This window comes from Dama dama, chromosome 5, assembly GCF_033118175.1.
Source record: "Dama dama isolate Ldn47 chromosome 5, ASM3311817v1, whole genome shotgun sequence".
In the NCBI taxonomy this organism is placed as follows: domain Eukaryota; kingdom Metazoa; phylum Chordata; class Mammalia; order Artiodactyla; family Cervidae; genus Dama; species Dama dama.
In genome coordinates, this window is record NC_083685.1 from 65059217 (window position 1) to 65081950 (window position 22734).

General features: G+C 38.5%; 1 protein-coding gene across 10 annotated transcripts in view; it reads left to right on the plus strand.

Moving 5' to 3' along the window:
• ARFIP1 (ADP ribosylation factor interacting protein 1) overlaps window positions 1-22734 on the plus strand; it is a 128376-nt gene that overhangs the window by 101342 nt on the left and 4300 nt on the right. For all 10 annotated transcript variants that reach the window (XM_061142520.1, XM_061142516.1, XM_061142515.1 and 7 more), the window contains one exon: window positions 174-348. In XM_061142520.1, the coding sequence (XP_060998503.1) occupies window positions 174-348 (175 nt within the window). The remainder of the gene's footprint in view (window positions 1-173; window positions 349-22734) is intronic.

Genomic DNA, 22734 nt, shown 5'->3' on the forward strand with positions numbered 1-22734 from the left:
TTAATAGCTCTTTGTAAGAAGATACTTGATTTTTAAAGCATGAAGTATCAAATATGTATGAGGATGATTATATATTAATGTATAATATGGGACTGCTGGGTAGCTCCACTTCACCTCCTGAACTTGCTTCACACTGTCTTTGTAGTGTGCTTCACTAATTCTCCTCTTTCCAGAATTGAATATGATGCATATCGTACTGATTTGGAAGAACTGAATCTTGGACCACGTGATGCAAACACTCTGCCAAAGATTGAGCAATCACAGCATCTGTTCCAAGCACATAAGGAAAAGTACGATAAAATGCGCAATGATGTTTCTGTCAAGTTAAAATTTCTAGAAGAAAATAAGGTAAATGTATTCTTTACCTTCTGAAATTTTTTTTTGTCTCTGTTAACTCTTTCATTATAGAGTTGACCCTTGAACCACCTGGGGAATGGGGGCACTGACCCTCCAATGCAGTTGAAAGTCCATGTGTAATGCAGTTGGTTCCCTGAATCCAGGGTTGCTCTGTGTCTGCAGCTCCACATTTGCAGACTCAGCCCACCATGGATCATGCAGTGTAGTATTTTCTGTTGAAGAAACCTCACGTGTATGTGGACCTACGCAGGTCAAACCCATATTGTTTAAGGGTCAACTTTGGAATTGTCGGAAATGAAATTCCATTTATAAACTGTTTTCATGTTTATAAGTATATAAAGTATATTTACTTTCTTCACCTTTCTGTCATTAAAGTCATCATCAGCTGTGCTGTTCCAGTCTTTCACATTAACGATTGGCAAAAAATACTTGATGTTGATCTTCAGACTGGTGTTGGTATCAAGTGCTTTAAAAAGTTACATAATGGTAGATTCTGTTCTGAACATTTTGAAAACTTTTTATTAATGGTAGATACAGATTTCAGGAAGGAAACAGCATTTTTCTCAGTACCTAATAAATGAAGAATAACTGAAAGGTTCTGATTAGGGCTGCAGTTAGCATAACCCAACAGAAACAAGCTAAGAAATCAATTTTCCAGATTATTTTCATGTAACATGAACACATCCAAAACCTAAAGCAGTGAGAGGTGATATGGACCTACTGTAGCTTTTGTTGGAGGCAGAGTCATGTAATAACAGGCTAGGGGCTCCGGTTTAAGAAGAGAATAGGTTCCAGTGTTTAACATCACCTGCAGAGAAGGATTGCAGTTGTCCGAGTCGGGACAGGAGAGGTGTGGCGTCCTGAGAGATGGGGTGGTCCATCCTGTGCTTTTCACATCCTCTGAAGGCATAATAGAACTTCAGCTCTGCTTTCTCCCAGGTACCTTCTTAGTGTTTTTCAGTTCTGTCTCTTGATATCTTCTTGTCTTCTTTAATATTTCCTTAGAAACTCTTCTGGCTACTATAAGAGCTGCATAGATTTCCTTGAGACCAGGACTGTCTCTTACTTTTTTTTTTCTTTTTAGCCACAGTGCATGAAAAGTACTGATTTTCTATTACACTGAAACCAGTATGTTGTCAGTAAAGGAAATCTCAGCCAAGTCATCAGACAGGTTGCTCAGCGCTACTCAGACAAGAACACAGTGAGCCTTTTAGTTTCATTAGCTGAGCACATGCTGTGGCACTCGTTTTGGTCATTTGGTTTAATATTTTGAAGGATAAGAATATGTCAATACTTAGATATAGATGTATATTTTAAATATGAAAATACCTTTTACATACTGCCCTAACTCAGCACTGTACAGGATAGTGCTGCGTACAGTGTGCTGGCGTTTTATGAGTTCTGCCTGAAGCTGATTTGAATGGAGAAAAAGGAATTCATCTAATTTGAGGGTCCAGGACCTCTGCTAATAGAGGAAATGATTTTAGGGAATGTTTAAAATGGTAATTGTGTTCTATTGGAACCTAATGGTATCTGTTGTGTGCTATTCTCTGAATAGTGAGATTATGGATATTTTTTGTACTTTGTATTTGTCTGTATTTTAAACATTTTCTATGAAAGGTTATCTTGCTTTTATAAAAAAGGGAGATAAGCTTATTTTGAAGTATTTAATGTCCCTAAACCACCCATGCTTATTTGGTTCTTGCCAGCAAATTATACAGGGATAAATAATGGCTGTGTAACTGTAACTCTCTTACTATATGGCTCTTTTTGAAACGTGGCAGTAGATCTCCAGATTTAGACATGAACCAGGGAACGCACTTATTTGTTATTTACTAGGCATTTTACATTTATTCTCTCACTCTTCATCACAACAGTCACTCAGACTCAGGAGCCACACTGAGCAGTGAGGAAAGAAGAGGGAAAAAATGATAAATTGTACATGTCAGACAGATCTCACATCCACAGATGAAAATATCTTTATCTTTGGCACTGGAAATTTTTTAAAGTTGGGAATAATAGAGAATTGTGACTTAAAAACACTCTTCAGGCACCCTTATAAAAAGCCTGGACTAGGATCACTCCATTAGCAGAGAGAGAAAAGAGCAGTGGTTTCAAGGCTGCATGACAGGAGTTGGGAAATTGACAGAGGAAGCTAGTTTGGCCTGAAGGTTATGAGGGATGAAGGTTGGGAACTTGTTCTACTTAACTCGGTGTTTAATTTGAAATGACGACAAGATACTCACATGGAAACAGTTGGTAGGGAGTTTATGGTGTGGGTTTGCCATTTGGATGAACAGGGTCAGAGTTCCAGAGATTAAAGTTTAGAAGTCATTACTTTGAGAATAGTATTGTGATTGTCTCATCTTCTCTTCTTTAGACCTTTCTTACTATAAACTAAAAAAAAAAAGGTGCATTTATTCTCAAGGATATTATTTATATTCATAGAGAGCCTAGAAATACCCTGCTTGGGGTTTTCCACAGTTGTCATCAAGCTTCAGTTTCAACTCAGTAATTAGTCAGCTTTGTCTAAAATAAAATCTGTAAAGAAACTCTTAACATTTTTATCTTTTGTATATAATTCTTTAAAACTGTAAAGAGATACTGTTCTTGGTCTCAGTTATTTCAAGCAGTAGACAGCTATGATTTGGCTGAAAACCTCCTCATCAGAAGAATTTTTTTGTTTTCTTGCTTTTGTTGAAGTAGCTTCTCCCCCTTTTTCTTTAATAGTTCTAATGAGGGGAGGATAAAGCAGGTCTTTAGGCCTAGGAACTGCCTGTCACCCCTGTTTGCTTTTGAAATGCCTCAGATCTGGGGGTTTTCTTCTTTTGTGAACTACGGCTGAATTTGTTCCTTAGTATTTCTTTTATATGCAGTTGTCTTGAATTTTAACAAAATATAAGCTTTCTATTTTTTAAATATCATATGTTGAATTTTTTTAAAAAAATAAGTCATCTGAAACATCAGTGAGTGCTAATTTGTAATTTCATGATGTCCTAAAGGCTATTGTTTTTTTTCTAAAGCTGTTTTTGCACCTCCTTTTGCTGGGACATTGCGGGGAGAGGGAGGTCCTTTTGGTTATCCTGGCTTTTGGAGTATCCTCCTATAGCGACACTCCTCTTATAAAATGTGAGGCCGGATAATCAAACAGCTAGAATAGTGCAAAATTGAAAGCAAATAGTCATTGAGTAAAGGACTAAAGATCGTCCTGTGACTATCGTAATAAGTTTTAGTGGCCAAACATTGTGAGAATATTTTTGTTTATTTTGTTTTCAGAACTTAAGGAAAAAAATTGAGAGTGATTGGGAGGTAGATTCTTTTCTATTAGAAAACTGAGGTGTTTATATGTAGTTAGTCAGCCTTTTTTCTCTCCGGCAAAACGGAAGGAATAGGTATGTATTAAAAATACCTGTGTGTCCTTACCTGGGTATGTATGTGCATGCAGTAATGCTGAGAGTTGTGTACATGTGCCCATGCTTGTCATTCCCTTAATGGAAAAAGTTGAATTCTACTGTTTACAGTCTATACTCTGTCCACCCCCTTGCCCTATCCCCCACCCCTGATATATTGTGTTTACCTTTAATGTGAACAAACCTCTGAATTCTCTTTCTTATTTACTAAACAAGATTGAGTTGCATAACATGAGCACAGTTAATTAGACTCTAATAGTGTTTGTTTTCATCAATATTTCTTTTCCCCTAGACTTTTCAATAATGTAACTTGAGCTATTTTCTGACTTAAGGCACTTTGTTTACCTTTTATTGTTCCTCTCAAAGTTCAAAACAAAACATAGACTAAAAAATATAGTCAAGGTAAAGAAAATAGTCATTTCTGGTGCTTTGTAGACTTTGTCGGAGTAGGTACTGTGCCTTCTTTTACAGCCTCATGATGCCTAGTGCTAAATGTATAGTAGTCATTTAGCAAGTACATGTTTGCATTTCTTCCCAAAATGTGAGGCATGCTGCAGGGAAGGGAGGAGATGGAAGTGAGTAAGAGTCACCTAGGACAGAGTAGATGCTTACCTTGCTCTTTGGTTTAGTGAGGCATAGCATGCTCTCTCAGAAATGCTTCTGTTGTCTGCAATACGTACTGTTTTCATGGAAAGAAAGCAAAAAATTAGAGGAAAATAAACACATCAATGTGAGCAGCCCATGTTTCCTTTTTTCAAAAATTTTTATGTCTTGGAACCGTGTAGAATGTGAAAAAAGTAATTTAAGATGGTTAACATTTCCCTTAAGATAATTATAATTTAAGAGTACAAGTAAATATCTTTTCAGATATACTAACATATTGTGGGGAGGACCCTGAATGTATCAGAGATTCGACAATAGTTTAGGTAAATAAAGACTAATAATCCCATTAATTTTGTTATATTCTTACTTTAAGAAGGATGGAATATACTCTTACTTTAAGGTAATGTCAGTTAATTAGCTGTAACCATTAATTGCACAGTTTTTTCTGTTGTTATAGTCAGTAACTCAAAGGATGACAAGGGAGTTGGGGGTTGGGAGGCTGAGAGAAAAAAGATGAGCCAGACTTGCGATCTATCCTAGACACGTGTTTGATTAATACACTTAATTTTTAAAAATATTTCATAAAAATTATAGTCATTCTTAACACTAGGTTGATGAAAAGAACTTTACTCACATCATGTTTCATATAGAATTATAATACAGTGATAATCCTGTATGTTAGGATTTCTTCTCTGATATATTACAAATTTATTTCGTATGTGTGTTAGTATGAATTTAACTTATCAGAGACAAGTCCAATAAACAAAAGTGATGAGGCAGAGAAAGAGGGGAATACACAGAGAATAAAAACAAGACACATTGTAAATCGACTTTACTTCAATTTTTAAAAAACACAAAACAAAGTAAACACAGATAATGTGAGACAGCTATGTATGTAGTTTTGGTGACCCAGTCACTGTATACAAATATATTCTGTTATAGGAAATACTCAAAGCCTGCTACATTTTTATAAAAATGCTCTGTAAATGCTGAGAAAGGCTAGGAGAGCAAACATATTCTTCTCTTTGAGAAGATATGAGCCTCTGAGTTGGATATCTGTTGCCAAATTTTGAGAAGCATGTTCAGTTCATAATCATTACTTAATATGTACAGCAGATACATTCTTGAAATCTTTTTTCCCATTCTCAAAAGAACTCTCATTTTTGACTCTTGATATTTTTAAAAGATTCGTGCCGGTGATTTACTGTCATCTTTATTTCTGTAACTGTAGGCATGAACAATATTCTTGGTATTTGCTCCTAAATCATGTGAAGTTATATTCTATAGGTAAAAGAACCTGGTTCTAAATAAAACATAGGCCTTTATGGATTGGAAGGTAGAAGTATAGTAAGCAGCCGCAACCCTGTGCCAAATGTGGTCACCTCCATTTGGATCCTGTGAAATAATCCCTCACTCCTGCAGCTTTATTTCCAAACGTAATTCCTGAGTGCATTCCAGTCATGTAATTTCATGTTGTTACTGTTTTTTTATTTATTTAGGAAACATTTATCAAGTGTTATATATTGTGTACCAGGAAGTGTTCTGGACATTGTTCTGGACCCAGTGAGCAAAAGTGAAAAAAACTCTACCCTCAGAGTTTATAGCCTAGTAAAAGAATCAGGGAAGCCTCGCATGCTACAGTTGATGGGGTCCGGAAGAGTCAGACACAACTTAGCAACCAAATAGCAACAAAAGAAGCAACACTGATCACAAATCACACCAAAATTCATGTGTGTATGTATATATAAATTGTGGCTGTGACCAGTGAGTGGTCAGGGCAGGCTTCTATTAGAATGTGATGTTGAAAGTTCACCAGGCAAAGTGAAAAGCAGAGAGTATTCCAAGTAATTGAAACAGTCTGTGGGAGGTGAACAGGGGCCAAACCATACAGGCCTTATATGCCACGTTAGTCAGTCAATCAGTCAGTTCAGTCACTCAGTCGTGTCCAATTCTTTGCGACCCCATGGACTGCAGCAAGCCAGGCCTCCCTGTCCATCACCAACTCCCTGAGTTTACTCAAACTCATGCCCATCAAGTCGGTGATGCCACCCAGCCATCTCATCCTCTGTCGTCCCCTTCTCCTCCTGCCCCCAATCCCTCCCAGCATCAGGGTCTTTTCCAATGAGTCAACTCTTCACATGAGGTGGCCAAAGTATTGGAGTTTCAGCTTCAGCATCAGTCCTTCCAATGAACACCCAGGACTTATCTCCTTCAGGATGGACTGGTTAGATCTCCTTGCAGTTCAAGGGACTCTGAAGAGTCTTCTCCAACACCACAGTTCAAAAGCATCAATTTTTCGGCACTCGGCTTTCTTCACAGTCCCAACTCTTCACATTCATACATGACTACTGGAAAAACCATAGCTTTGACTAGACCGACCTTTGTTGGCAAAGTAATGTCTGCTTTTTAATATGCTATCTAGGTTGGTCATAACTTTCCTTCCAAGGAGGAAGCGTCTTTTAATTTCATGGCTGCAGTCATCATCTGTAGTGATTTTGGAGCCCAAAAAAAATAAAGTCTGACACTGTTTCCACTGTCTCCCCATCTATTTCCCATGAGGTGATGGGACCAGATGCCATGATCTTAGTTTTCTGAATGTTAAGCTTTAAGCCAACTTTTTCGGCCACGTTAGGGGAGAGCTTATTTGAGTGTTGGTGGGAATCCATTGCAGGAATTCTTGGCAAATGACAAGTCTTCAAAATGGTGCAGAGGCTGTAGTAGAACGTAAGAGTATAGGAGTTTAAACAGGATGATGGGAGCGAGGATTGGGGTAGTGTTAATGGAAGTGGAGTGAGCTGAAGGTTTCAGGAGATCCTTAAAAGGTAGAACAGAGAGACATGTAAAATATGAAGAATAGATTGATATGTGATTGGCACATTTGACTTTTTTTATTCCTTTTTCAGCAAATATTCAATACTTGTTTTTCATGTCAGTCACTGAGTCAAGTAGTGGAAATATAATGGCCTTGCTGTCATAGAGCTTATAGTCAAGTAAGATAAATAGACATTGAGCAGCTAATTACAGCAGTGCAAGCTGTGATTGGTGCTGTGAAGGGAAAATAGGGGGGTCTTACGAGCATACAAAGGGAGCATGTCTTGACATGAGAGAGGAAGTGACTCTGGAGCTGAGGTCCACAGGGATGGAGAGGAGGTAACCGAGGTGTGCACGGGAAGAAGGGGTGGGTGCGTGCTCAGCCGTGGCCAGGTTCCACTGCCCATGGGACTCGCCAGGCAAGAAGACTGGAGTGGGTTGAAGATCCCCCTCCTCCAAGGGATCTTCCCAGCCTAGATTGGGATCGAACCCGCATCTCCTGTGTCTCCTGCATTGCAGATGGATTTTTTACCTCTGAGCCATAGGGGAAAGGAATAGAATATGCAAAAGCCAGTCAAGGTCAGTGAGTCCAGAGCATGCGGAGAAACAGGGAGAGTGGCTTTGGATGAAGCTGGACAGGTAGATCCGCCAACACAAGGATGAGATGACCTACATGCGAGGTTACTCATCACAGTGTCACTGGTAACGTCAAAAGGTGAGGAACAACTGGAACAGTTCAGCAGTAAAGAGCAAGTTCAATAAACTATGGCTCACTTATACAATGAAATACTTTTCAGCCATTACAAAAAAAGACTAGGGATGTGATTAATAGAAAGATCCTCAGAGCATACTGTTAATAATAAAGAAAAGACCAAGGTGCACAGCAGTGTATGTGATACAAAACCTTTTGTATAAGAAAGGAAAGACTTAAGAATGTATAATCTTATTTTCTTGTATTTGCATAAAGAAAACCCAGAGAAATTAACTAATTAACATTTTTTTTAACCTGGAAGGGGAATAGAGAGGACTGAAAATCTTGTTAATATACTTTTTCTGTCTTTTCAATTTTGGTCCTACCTATTCAAAGGATGATTTTGATTTAAAAGAAAATGTGTATAGATAGAAAATGTTTGTTTTTAAAATAGGATACCTTCTATTTTCAAAAAGACTTAACCAGATTTCTATTTTTTAAACATAATTTTATTACCTATGACCTATAATTTTGCTCATAGCTTAAAATCAAATGATTGATTCTGTGTTGGAAAGAATAGAAGACAGTTTCATCTTAAGTGTGAGGTTAGAAGTGATATGACAGTGCCTTCCGTATACATCGGAAAATATTTTCCTGTACACTCCCATGTTTGCTGCATTTAATGGTTTGACTTCCAGGTCCCTTTAAAACTTTTTAAACACACATGAAACAGGAAAAATTTGTCTGTGATTTGCGCTGCCTCCTTTCCCTTTTTATAAAAGAGATGGAAGTTAACTACCTTTGTATCAATCATGCAACTAAAAAGAATTGAGAGTTGTGGGTTGATGTTGAAATTAACAGCATCCAAGCTGTACCTGTCCAGAGTTGCTTGGTAATTTGCAGTCCTCAGCTGGGGAGTGAGGGGAGAGCACACCTCGCCAACCAGTTCCTGCCGTCTGCCCGTCAGGTGTGCCAGTTTCCAGCAGGCAGTGTGAAGGGAAGATATTTGTACACTAGATTAAAAGCCTTCCAAAGGGGTAGCTCATGAATTGCTGTTTTTGTATATTTGACTTCGTGTGTGTGTGTGTGTATGTGTGTGTGTGGTTTTTTCTTGGCAATTATGTTTAAAGTACTTGTGTTTTCTTTACCTCTTCTGGACAGAAGTTCTTTCTGTTGTTAGAGGAGAGGGGATTGTTCATTGCTTCTACTTTGAGGGTACAGAATTCGCTCATTAAAGTTTAGTTCTTGACCATCACTGCTGCATTGTCTCTGTTCTGTTAAATGGTTTTGCTTGTGTACACCTCAGACCCGTATTTCCCTTACTTTGCTAGCCCTGCTAATCACCCACGGCAGTTTGTCAGTTTGTGATCAAGGTGAGTTTTTAAGTCTGCAGCCAGTGTGAGATGTGAACAGATCACTGGTATCTGCATTGATTTTAGCGACAGTAGCATTACTGCACTTTTTCTTTTTTTTGGTTCTTAGTAGTTACCATCTTGAGATTTACTTAAAAATAAACCCTTTAATTAGTATTTCTGAGTAAAATCTCAGACTAAACCAGCAGTGTTTAAGAACTTGACTTTGCATTGTTCTTTTTGACCTTTCCTTGGAGTCCTCTCAGTAATGACTCAGTCCTTTCCTGTTGACCATATATATATTTCTTCCATGACTCATCTACACTTTGGTTTCTTAGATTTAAAATAATCACTTTATAACTAGATTTTTTTTCTTTATTCCTCTTAAATCTTGCAACATTCTGGTTTCATATTCATATTTCTTTCAATTTTCAAAAGATCCCTTTTAAAAATTATTCAGTATATTTTTAAGGTGCTTACTTTGGGCTATTATAATGACTAAATCTAAAGAAATATTGTATAATTCTATTATGACAAACTCTCTGCTAACAAGCAACTTACAGTCTAATGGAGAACATTTCTGTTTTATACAAAATGGTGAGTGAAGCATGAGGAAGAAGAAACCTAGGATTTGACAAAGAAAACCGTAGTGGGGGCTAGAAGTGGCAGTATGGCCAGACCACACAGAATGAGGAACATGAGCACTGGCAGAAAGAGGTCAAAACAAAAGCTTTCAAGAAATCCTGGATCATATGTTTCAATGATTTGTAAACTTTTGTTGTATTTTCTGTTCACTTCTTAAAGCAAAACATAGTATTGCTGCTTATGGATTTTTTTTTTTTAAAGAAAACAGTTTTATTATAACAAATTTTGGTAAAGATTTTTTCAGTTTAAACAGTTGTTAGGTGCCTGGGATGAGAATTTTGTAAGCTGTTTAAGAGGGGAAAAGTTATCTTTCCAAAATAAAATACAGAACCACACTATGAAGGAAAGCTATCTTGTGAATGTAAAGATGAGTTTGAATGGACCATCGGTTTATCTATAAGTTCCTGTTGCCCAGTGTCCAAAAGGCCAATGAGAACAGGATCACCTATTTAATGAAAGGAAATACCCAGTGCCTTAACTACTCTCATGGCCCTAAATTAATTTTAAGCTAGGAGTTCATATGCTAACTGGGAAGATTTATGCTATAAAATGTTTCCTCGAGCAACTTGAAAGTTTCTTTCTTCTTCTGTGTATTATCAGAGCATCCAGGGCTTTCTCCAAAGCACAAATCATACTGTGCTGTGAATGCTTGTTAGTCTGTTTCTCCTCCTAGACATGAGTGCCACGGGTACATATTTAGGGCATTCCCTTCCTATAGTAAGTGAACTGATGGACACTGATCTTTGAGTAATCTGCATGTAGAGGAAGTCTATCATCTTCTCAGCCAGCCAGCTTTCCAATTAAAGTCGTATTCCTTGCCTCAAAAAAAAAAAAAAAAACACAAATCAGCAGAGGGAGAAGATTAGAGATACCTTTGGAAAACAGAAGTCATATTGGTCATATCTAAACCTGGAACCTTTGGAGGGAAGGGTGAGGACTGGGAGTTAGCTAGCTTAGGCATTTCTGCTAAAGAGGAGAAAACTTGTGCGAATCTGTTACTGGAGTTTACAGATTGCGTTTCATCAGTTATCTTCTTTCCAAAATAGGACTGCCCTTTTTTACCTCATGGCATTGGGCTCCGCTCAGTCATGTCCAACTCTGCAGCCCCATGGACTGTAACCCTCCAGGCTGCTCAGTCCATAAGATTCTCCAGGCAAGAATACTGGAGTGGGTTGCCATTTCTTTCTCCAGAGAATCTTCCCAACCCAGGGATCAAACCCAGGTCTCCTGCATTGCAAGCAGGAGACACAAGGGAAGCTGCTTTTTTACCTCAGAGGATGCTTTTTTTTTTTTTTTTTTTTAACCTAATTGTCAATGATTTGTCGAAACCCATCCCAATGAGTCAGAAAAATGAAATCTGTTCTTCCACCTCCATATTTGTCTTTCCTTCTCTCCCTCTCTTCCCAAGGCCCACACCCATATTTCTGATAGTGCTTTTCTTTTTCAGCTGGTAGTTGCTTTTATGACAAGCCATTTCCAAAGCTATTACAAATAAAATTATACTTCGCAAACCTAATAAAAGGCCAAGACAGGTATATTTTTCTACTGTTACTCTTCTGCTTTCTTACTTACTGGAAAAAGATCAAGGATGCACAGAGAAAGCACATCATTATACATTTTTAAATAGTTGGGAGAAAAGAAAGGAGTTAATACCTTACATATTAGTGGTTGGAGACTTCTTACTAAACAGTGATTTTGTTCCAGCTTTTCCTTTCATGTTTAAGCCAAGCTACTGCCCCAAAGTTACTGTACACTTAATATAAAACCCTATTTTATAGAGTTACTGTAAAGGAGGGCCAAACAAGTTTGAAGAACTTAACAACTGTAAATAAAATTGTAAACTAATAACTTATTTTAACTAGAAATTACCTCATTTAAAAAAATTACCTTAATGTCTCTGATAAGAAGGCATGTAATCTAAATTTGATTTGGAAAAAAGTTCATTTGGTAGAAATAAAGTACTTTTTTTATTGTTCGATGTCTATGAAGTTATACTTTTAAGTTTTGTAGTCAATCACTTTGTAAGTGGAATTTATTTTCTATTGATACATGCTGTGGAGGCAGGAGAAAGTTTTTAGTGTTACCCATTGGTATCATTATCAGTTCTGCTCTTACATTTCTCTTACTTAGAGTTTCCGTTTAAAGCCCCAGCTTGTCTCTGTATGTTGGCGTCAGTGCTGAAGTTTGTTTGGCGCTTTAACAGTTACAGTATCTTATGGTATATTTTAGGTCATTCACCAGATGTTGCTATAGTGGTTTTCCTTTGGTCTGGTCTGGGTTGCTTTTTGGCAGATCTTTATGAAAGTTCTTTGTGATTGACTTCACAATGATTTAGTATATTTCTAAATTACTGTAACTGTTTCTGACGTTAGGTTTTGAAAATTGGTCAAATCTTTCGTCATCCCACAGGCAGGAAATGTTGCTTCTGTCTTTTGCTTCTATTTTAAATCTGCTTTTCTGTTGTGTTTTATTTAGCCTTATAACCACTTTAAGTTAGGAGATACATACATAAATAGATGAATATAGATTTTATTTTCCTGCTCTGTAATTATGGAAAGATTATATGAAAGTTTTTTATTATATGAATATTTAATATTGCATTATTCTTCATAACTTTAGAAAGAATTAAATTTTAGCTGTTCCAGCCTCTGCGTTAGTTCCTTGTCCTGAGGCTGTTTGCATGCAGCTTGAGGACCAGAGACAAAACAGAAAGAAGGCTAAAGTATCTTTTCTACATTACTGCCCTTCCTTTAGTTGATCTGTTAAACCTTTCTTTGTTTATTTCAAACTTTGTTTAAAAGCTTTCTAAAATGCTTATTGCCTTATGAATAGAGGCAGGTTAGAATAGGGGAAAGAAGCCAGTCTTGGAATAGATATTCCTAAATTCCACAAATCCCATATGCTTCCTAGATGTCTAAAACTTAGGTGAATTACTTAACTTTCTGAGTCTTTTTTTTTTTTTTAATGATAACATGGAGAGAATGGAAGATTTCAAAGAACAGATGTAAGGGTAACATATTTATCTGTTGAACAGAGAGTGCTTCACAGAAGTTAGTGTCACCTACTATAATAAAGAATAGTCTACCAAAAATTCTTGGTTGTTTCTTTGATACTGTATGCTCATAACTTCTCATGATTTCATAGCACAAATGTAGAAGTAAACTGAAAAAGTGTAACGACCCTAAAATATTTCCTTCAGCGTTATGGCTTTTTGACCCTTCTAAAAGTAGGGTTTGATCTTTTCCCCTCATTTTACTTTCTTCACATCTCTCCCCAAGTCAGTTCTAATTGAGCCAGAATCTTGCCCAGACTGACCTTTATAAAGTGAACCTGATGAAAAAACCAAATACTTAAAATAATGCTTTTGAGTCTTGTTAAAATTGCTTATATACAATGAGAACAGCATAATATTACCATGGTTGCAAAAATTATCTTTAAAATTGTACTGCAGCTGTTTTTCTAATAGTTCTTAATTTTTCCCTCTATTGGTAGTGGTTTATATTTATTTAATAACCAGAATATCCTAAAGATTCTTTGTAACTATTATAGCTTCATTGAATACGTTCTATGAGTCCATATCCTAGTGCAAATTAAAATTAGTCTGAAATAAGTAGAGAAATAATAGAAAAAAAATTTTTACAAGAAAAAAATGTAAAAGCGAAATATTCTGTTTTAAATTCATTTAATTTAGAAGGTATATTCCTATGATAATTGATTTATTAGTTTAATTTAACTTTATTTTTGAGTTAGTAATGGTTGGATTAAAGAGTCAACTTACTATTCTTATTTAAATTTGCATACCAGAATCAAAACTTGTACTAGGATAACACAGAATCAGTGCTAATAGAAAAGTGAGATAAGTTATCTGTTTTGGTATAAAACAGCTTCTGAGGTTAAAGTGACAGTGAAATTTTATACTTTATTTCCATAATTACAATTGAAAAGTTTAGAATCCCCAGAGGCTCTCTTTATACCAGAAACTTTTCTGAAGTGTGAAAACTTTAAAATGCTTTTTCACATCAACCTTCTCACAGTTACCAAAAGAATGTTTTTGTGAAAATGGATATTGTCTTATTTTGTTGTGAAAATTAGAATTCAGCCCTAAAAAGCATCTTCTTTTCTTTCTGGATTAGGTTTCACTGGGGGTGGGGAACCATTCTAAATACTGCTGATGTCCCTGTTGTGGGCTTCGTTAGGGTGTCTCTCTGTTAGGTTGGTTGACTGTCAGAGAGTGGGGACACTTGTGTCGACATCAGTAGGGCTAACTGAAAATTGTCTGATGCCCTTCCCACTTTCTTTTTGACTCTCTCCTAACTTTCTAGATTGTTGTAAGAGCTGTCTGCAGTTTAGTATGTGAATCAAACCCTGTGCTCTTTTATTGTCTTCTCCAGTTCTAAAACATTGACAATTAAAATTCAAACCCAGAATTTTTTGTGGCCCAAAAAACAATAATTAGCTAGACCCTATTTCTAAAAATTGGAATTTCACACTAAAAATACAGAAGCCTTTTAGTTTCTCTGTAATTCTAGGAGCCAAGGGTCATCTGAAACTGGAAAACAAGAAAAGCGAAATAATACTAGTAGAGCAAGATAGAAATATTACTTTGTGACTCAAATAGGTTACTAGTGTGAAAGCCTTAAACAATAACTCAAAATAGGGAAGAGTGTTCATAAACTTGTACATAAACTTTCAGCTGAATTTAATACTTCTCTAATCGAAGTGCCAGGTTCTGCCCTTAAAAATAAATAGAAATAATGTTTTTCTACTGAAAGAAAGCCTTTCAACGAAAGGTTTTCCAGAGCCATTTGAGTTTCCAAATATATATATACTGCTATTTAGAAAGCAACTTTATCAGAAACCTTTAGTAGAAAGGAACCATAAAAATCACCTAAATCTCAGTTTCTTCATTATTCACGTGAAAAGAGAGTTCACATGGTAAACTTGGGACAGAAACGGGAATGAAGCCCAGTTTTCTTGAGTCTGTCATTCTCATCCAACTGTATCACCCTCCTTCTGCCGTTAACAAGAGTCTCTACAGGCAAAGAATAAGATTACCTACTTCATGGACAGAGAAAATAGAAAATGAATAAATGATTTATTTGTAGTAGATTTGCTTTGTTCCTAGTGGCATTTTTAGTGAAGGAAATTTTACTTGTGTGCTTTTGCAAAAATTTAAAACGTCACATAGCAGTTTGTAAGGATTGCAGCATGATGTTTTAGGGACAGTTTTCCTTGAATTCTCTGAGGTGTATTACTTTAGACTCTACAAGCAAAGGTGAATGTCTTGATTATAAACAGAATTGATTTGTGGCTTTAGAGAGAATTAGAAACTAGAAAGATTATTTGAAACATTCTAATTTAGTTTCATTTTTAAATCTATTGATTTATAGTCTTTATGTTTTATACTATAATTGAGTCATGAAGCTTCATTAATGTTCTGTTTTTTCCTTTGCTTTTTTATTTAATTGGTGTATGTGTGTGCGTGCTTGTCATTTAGTCATGTCCAACTCTTTGTGACCCCACGGACTGCAGTCCACCACCAGGCTCCTCTGTCCATGGAATTTTCCAGGCAAGAATACTGAAGTAGGTAACCATTTCCTCCTCCAGGGGATTTTCCCTACCCAGATAGGGATCGAACCCATGTCTCTCTCCTGTGTCTCCTCTTTGGCAGGCAGATTCCTTACCACTGAGCTATTTGGGAAAGTCCCAGTCGGGCTACACACAGTTTTTAAAATTTTTTAAATTGGTATGCACACAAAATACATACACTTGGGCTTCCCAGGTGACTCAGTGGTAAAGAATTCGCCTGCCAAGCAGGAGATGGAGGTTCAACCCCTGGGTCTGGAGAAGGAAATGGCAACCCACTCCAGTATTCCTGTCTGGGAAATCCCATGGATAGAGGAGCCTGGTGGGTTGCAGTCCATGAGGTTGTAAAGAGTCGGACACAGCTTAGCAACTACACGACAACAACCATGCATCCCTCTTAGGCCAGTACCTAGTTGTGGAATAGCTGGGCTGTATGTACACATAACACGGAAATAGTAGGTGCGTGTTTAACTTTTTTAAGAAATTGGCAAACTTTTCCTAGATGGTTGTATCATTTGACATTTCCACCAATAATATATGAGAGGCCAGTTTGTTCCACGCCCTCACTGGTTTAAGTCAGAATTTCCCTAATAACTAAAGACATTGGTCATCTTTTCATGGACGTACTTCCCATCTGTTTTTTGTTTTATTTTTTGGTGAAATGCCTGTTCAGACTTTTCCCCTATTTTTTGGTTAGGTTGTTTGTCATTTTCTTATTCATTTTTAAGAATATTTTGTATATATTTTGTGTATATCAGTTCTTTGTCTAATAGCTTTTGCAAATATTGTCTCCTAATATATGGCTTGCCTTTCATTTTTATAACAGTGTCTTTAATTTTTTTTGGGGGGGGAGTTGCTGTGCTGGGTCTTCGCTGTTGCACGGGCTTGTCTCTAGTTGCAGCAAGTGGGAGCTACTCTCTAGTTGCAGTTCAAGGGCTTCTTATTGCATCGGCTTCTCTTGTTGCACGAGCATGGGCTCTAGGGCACACGGACTTCAGTAGTTGCGGTTCTAGAGCACAGGCTCTGTAATTGTGGCACACAGGCTTAGGTGTTTTGCGACACGTAGGATCTTCCTGGATCAGTGATCAGACCCATGTCTGCTACATTGGCAGGTGGATTCTTTACCACCGAGCCACCAGGGAAGCCCATAAACAGTGTCTTTTGAAGAGAAAAAACATTTTAATTTTGATGAAGTCCAGTTGATTGTTTTCTTTTTATAATTTATTCTTTGTGTGAACTGTTTTAAAATTTTTGCCAAACCTAAGATTAAGATTTTTTTCCTGTGTTTTCTTCTAGAAGGTTTATAGTTTCTAGCTCCTACATTTAGGCCTATGTTCCATTTTGAGCTGAATTCTGTATACATTGTAAAGTATCAGTCCTTCCAATGTATATTCAGTGATTTCCTTTAGGATGGACTGGTTGGATCTTCTTGCTGGCCAAGGGACTCTCAAGAGTCTTCTCCAACACCAACCACAGTTCAAAAGCATCAGTTCTTCAGCATTCAGCTTTCTTTATAGTCCAACTCTCACGTCCATGCATGACTACTGGAAAACCCATAGCTTTGACTAGACGGACCTTTGTTGGCAAAGTAATGTCTCTGCTTTTTAATATGCTGTAAAGGTTGGTCATAGCTTTTCTTCCAAGGAGCAAGCATCTTTTAATTTCATGGCTGCAGTCACCATCTGTAGTGATTTTGGAACCCAAGAAAATAAAGTCTCTCACTGTTTCCATTTTTTCCCAATCTATTTGCCATGAAGTGATGGGACCAGATGCCACGATCTTAGTTTTCTGAATGTTGAATTTTAAGCCAGTTTTTTCACTCTCCTCTTCTCCTTTTTCCTCTCCTTTCACGTTAGGTCTTTATTCAAATGTCACCTTAGTGAGACCTCTTCTGGCCTTTTTTTGTTTTTGTTTTTTTTAATTTGCTGTTAGTTTCAGGTGTACAGAAAACGCTTCAGTTATACATATACATAAACTCATTCTTTTTTGGATTCTTTTCCCACGTAGGTTATCACAGATTACTGAGTAGGGTTCCCTGTGCTGTAGTAGACCCTTGTTGGCTACCTGGATATTCTGTGCATAGTAGTGTGTGCATGTTAACCCTGAACCCCTCATTTATCCTTCCCGCCCACATTTCCATTTGGTAACCATAAGTTTGTTTTCAAACTCTGTGAGTTTATTTCTGTTTTGTAAATGAATATGTATCTTTTGTGTTGTTTTTTGAAAAATAGTTTCCACATGCGTTATAGCGTATTGTATTTGTCTTTGTCTGACTTCACTTAGTATGATAATCTCTAGGTCCCTCCATGTTACTGCAGATGGCACTCTTTCGTTCTTTTTTATGGCTGAATAATAGTAATGTTCCATTGTACACGCGTCCCACACCTTCTTTACCCATTCCTGTGCTGATGGGCGTTTAGGTTGATTCCAGGTCTCGGCTCTTGTGAATAGTGCTGTAATAATCACTGCATGTATCTTTTCATGTTATTAGCCTTCCTCTTTACGTTGCAACACCTCTCCTGTACACACAGCTCACACTCTCCTTTGCTGCTTTGTTTTCCTTTGTAGCAAGTGTCATCATCTGATGTACTGTGTACTTTACTGATTATGTATCTCTTTATTCCCTCAATAGAATACAAACTTTGTGAGAATTGTCTGTTTTGTTGCTTGCTTGCATTCCAGCCCCTAGAGTAGTGCCTAACACCAGTCGCTGGTAATATTTACTGAGTGAATGAATGTAAGTAACATTTTAAGTGCAGTATTTTTTTTCCTCTGAATATAAAGTGAAGACATTATCTTTTTTAACTTTTCCTTTATTTTAATAATAAAAAATGTTAAACACGTTCAGAAGAATGTTTTAACATACAGGCAAGCTATAAATAGTAATGACAACAAATAGCAGCCACTTTCCTAACACCCAGGTTAAGAGGCAAAACTGTCAGTACTTCTGAAGCCTCCTTGGTGCTTGCCCTTATCTCATTTTCCCTCATCTGCTCCCTCTATAACCCTTGTTCTGAGTTTTTCATATTGTTGTTGGTTTTCTGTAAGTTTTACTACATTTGAATGTCTCATTCAGTTACATGTGTTTCCAAACTTTATGTAAATGGAATCCTGCTGTGAGTATTCTGTTTTGTTCGCTCTGATCTTCCTGAGAGCCATGTTGATACATGGAGCTCTAGTTCATTTATTTTCGCACCTATATATTAATAGTATCCCCATTGCACAAGGAAATTGTAGTTTATCGGTTTTCCTGTAAATACAAATTTGGGGTTGTTTTCTTGTATTTTTATACTAAAAACAGTGTTGCTATGAACATATTTGTGCGTGTCTCATGTAAAAGTGTAGTGAAGTAAAAGTGTTAGTCGTTCAGTCGTGTCCAACTCTTTACAACCCTGTGGACTGCAGCCTGCCAGGCTTCTCTGTCTATGGAATTCTCTAGGCAAGATAACTGGAGTGGGTTGCCATGCCCTCCTCCAGGGGATCTTCCCAACCCAGGGATTGAACCCAGGTCTCCTGCATTGCAGGCAGATTCTTTGCCATCTGAGCCATCAGGAAAGCCCCATGTCTCATGGAACGCATGTGCAGGTTTTTCTAGGACATGTTTTTTTGAGTTAAATTGCTGTTCCCTAGGGTATGTGCATCTTTAATTTTACTTGTTAATGCCAAATTCTTTTCAAATGTAGTTCTACAAATTTATACAACAATTGGCAATGTACAAGAATTGCTATTAAGTTTTCCTATGGTAGAAGATAAAAAATAACATCTCATATCAGTCTTAGTGTGCATTTTCCTATTTTCTTGTGAGGCTGATGTCTTTTCATATTTAACTGGCCACTTCTGTTTCCTCTTCTGTAAAATGCACGTCCATGTTATCTGCTCTTTTTGACCGGGTTGTTGGTGTGTGGGCGTCCTTCACATTTTCGGCATATGTACCCTTTGTCAGAGCCTGTAATGCAGACCCCTTTCCCCACTTTGTAGCTTGTACTTTCACTGTCTTTGAGTGAATAGGAATTCTAGACTTTAAAGTAATTGAATTTAACAGTCTCTTCTTCATAACTTATGCTTGTTTATCTTTAAGAAGTTCTTTGATACCTAAGGTCACCTGGAAACTTTCCCACCCTTCTGTCCAAGTATAGTGGCGTCAGAGCTCTCCTCTGACCAGTCCTTGACAGTCTGTTCTCCAGAAGAGACCTGGAACTCAGTCACACTGGCAGAGGTGACTGAGAACAGGTCAGTTTTGGAAAACATTTTTACGTAGATAGGAATCAAGTGAGAGCTAACCTGTAATATTTTGTTTTACGTCTTTTGTTCTAGCTGTGGTTTTCATGGTGGCATTCCTGGTGGCTAGGTGGTAAAGAATCCGCCTGCCAGTGAGGGTGATGCAGGTTCCCCCCCTGGGTCGGGGAGATCCCCTGGAGAAGGAGATGGCAGCCCACTCCAGTACTCTTGCCTGGGAGGCCCCAGGGACAGAGGAGCCTGGCGGGCTGAGTCCATGGGGTTTGCAAAAGAGTTGGATGTGACTTAGTGACAAAACAACAAGTTTTCATCAACTCTAGTGGCTTAGAGGAAAGAGGTTTGGTCCTGAAATCAAACTCCACTCGTGTAAGGTAAACCCAGGTTATAACTTTAATAATTCGACCTTATCTTAGTAGGTACTTAGACAAATCAGCTTTCATTTTAAAGCTTGTTTTAAAAGTGGTTGCCATGCAAAACTTTTCTATCTAGACATAGAAAAGGAGATCAATATGAATTAAAGTCTGTATTAAGAATGTTTAAACAAATTTTTAATGTAATACTGTTAACTTGAATGTTGTTAACCAAAGGATAGTTAGGAAGAAATTAAGTGCCTTCTTGGTGCTTGGAAAATGTGTTCATTTCAGAAGTACAGAATCTTTGGGTTATAGAGGGACCCTTAGAGGTTCTTCTGAGGTGATCCGTCAGGCAGAGGAATTCCTTCTAGAGCATCTCTGCCCTTGGACTGAAGGCCTTGTCAAGGCAGGCAGTGTGGATAGAGTGCAGTGTCCATGCACTCTTGTCAACAAAATTGATTTGCTTAGTGCACACCTTTTTTTCATTGTGCTCCGGTAAACGTCACATCACTTTCTAGCTTTGAAAAGGAAAACAACTCAGATTCTGGTTTCACTTACAGCACTTTTCTGGCGTCAGTTGTATGTGGGTATTTTCCATCCACACAGACAGTTCTCTGGTTCTCTGGACACTAGCGGGGTGTCCTGAAGTTCAGTTGACTTGTGACCCTGTGGCCTCCCCCCGCAGCCCCACCTGCACGCACGGTGGGAACTCGGGAATCACCTGTGCCTCTGACCGGTCAGCTGCCAGGTGGTTCCCGCAGCCCCTCAGGAGCCTCAGTCCTTGTCAGAGCAGCTGACAGAGCTCAGGAAACAGCTTCCTTATTACACCCCCGGCTCGTTACAGAAGCATTGAAGATGCAGACATCCACTGGGCAAGGTGTGGAAGGGCTCTGAACATCAGCTCTTGTGCCCACAGGGTTTGGCGGGCACCACCCTCCTTGTTTGTGGCTGTGTCAGCCGGCCCAGACACTGTCCAGACCGGTACTATAGGGATTTTCACACAGGCTTCATTGCGTGGGCATGGCTGATTAAATAATTGTCCAGAGGTTGGGGGGTGAGGGTGAAAATTCCAACCTAATCACAATTTAGTTCCCCTGGCAACCAGTCTCAAGCTATGGTTATCTAGGGGCTTTCCAGGAATCTTATAAAGGCTGGTGTGGTTGACAAGTGCTTGTGAATAACAAAAGACACTCCTTTCACCTTTAATAGCTCTGGGACTGTTTCAGGAACCGAACCAGAGACCAAGTATTACAACTAAAGATGCCTCTTTGGCTCCTATCACTTAGGAGATTAAACAGGTTTTAGGAGCTCTGTGCCTAGAATGGGACCAAAACACAGTATGTATTTCTTATTATAAATCACAGGATCACATGCTTAACTTCTTACAAGTTCCAAATCAATAGGTTCTAAATAAGGGAAATTTTATATCACTAAAAAAAGTGAATGTCGTGTGGAGGTTTAAACCGTCAAATAGGTAAATTTAGATTCCACTGAAATCGAACAAGTACGTACTCTGTGTCAGACACTGTACTAGGTAGCATCTCATTTCATTTAACCTTCCGGCAGCACTACAAATGCGGTTCTCGGTGACGGCGGCCCTAATGGACAGATAGAGACCTTGGCCAGTGAAGTTAGAAGGACCCTTGCCTGGTACCCCTGGAAAGTGGCACAGCCAGGCCTGGCCCACATGCTTCCTGATTCCAGAGCTCCTTCTGGTAATCTCTGTGAAAGAACGGTACTAGTAATAGGGATGTTTTACTGATGGTCTAGATGAATAAAAAATACAAATTTGGGGAGGCTGTGCCCAGTATCAACTATACCTAATGCAAGGCTTGCCAGAAAATTGGAAATAAAAGTTATGAAAGAATCTTTATTCCATTTACTCAAAAAAGTCGTGTCCAACTCTTAGCAACCCCATGGACTAGGAGAGCACATTCTTAACCTTTTTCATGGATGCACCTCTTTTGCTGCCTAACAAAAACACCCACAACTTCGTGACCTAGAGCACTATTATTTCCCACAGTTGCCTGGTGGCTTTCAGCTGGAAGGCCTGCTGGGCTCTGGGAGCAGCTGGAACCATTGGACCTCTGTCCCTGTGGGCTTTCATCCAGAAGGCAGGCTTTCATCCAGACAGGGCTTCCTCACACTGCAGTAGTAGTGATCCCACATGGCCGGCACTTGTGTATCAGGCCTCGTTTTCCGAATTTTATAGGCTGAGCTCATTGTCACTGCAGCAGCCTCCCCAAGGGTGTGGACTGAGAGGGCTGATTGCAGCCACTGTTGTAAGTTATTATAATGGTATGCTTTGCTCACCTCCTGATTCCCTTCTGTGTGCTTAGGCGCTCAGTCGTGTCCGACTCTGCGACCCCATGGACTGTAGCCCGCCAGGTTCCTCTGTCCATGGGGACTCTCCAGGCAAGAATACTGCAGTGGGTACCCTGTCCCTTCTACAGGGGATTTTCCTGACCCAGGAATCGAACCGGAGTCTCCTGCATTGCCGGTGGCTTCTTTACCGTCTGAGCCACCAGGGAATCCCAGTTGCCTTCTGGGAACCTGCACTTCTATGATCATACTGTCTCCTGAATAGTTGCCCCTGAGTGGAGATCTGTCAACATCACTCTTATCTCAGAACCAGAGGGCCAGGGAAGCTAGAGTTCTGCCATCCCGATGTTCCCGTTCAACCTTTCTTG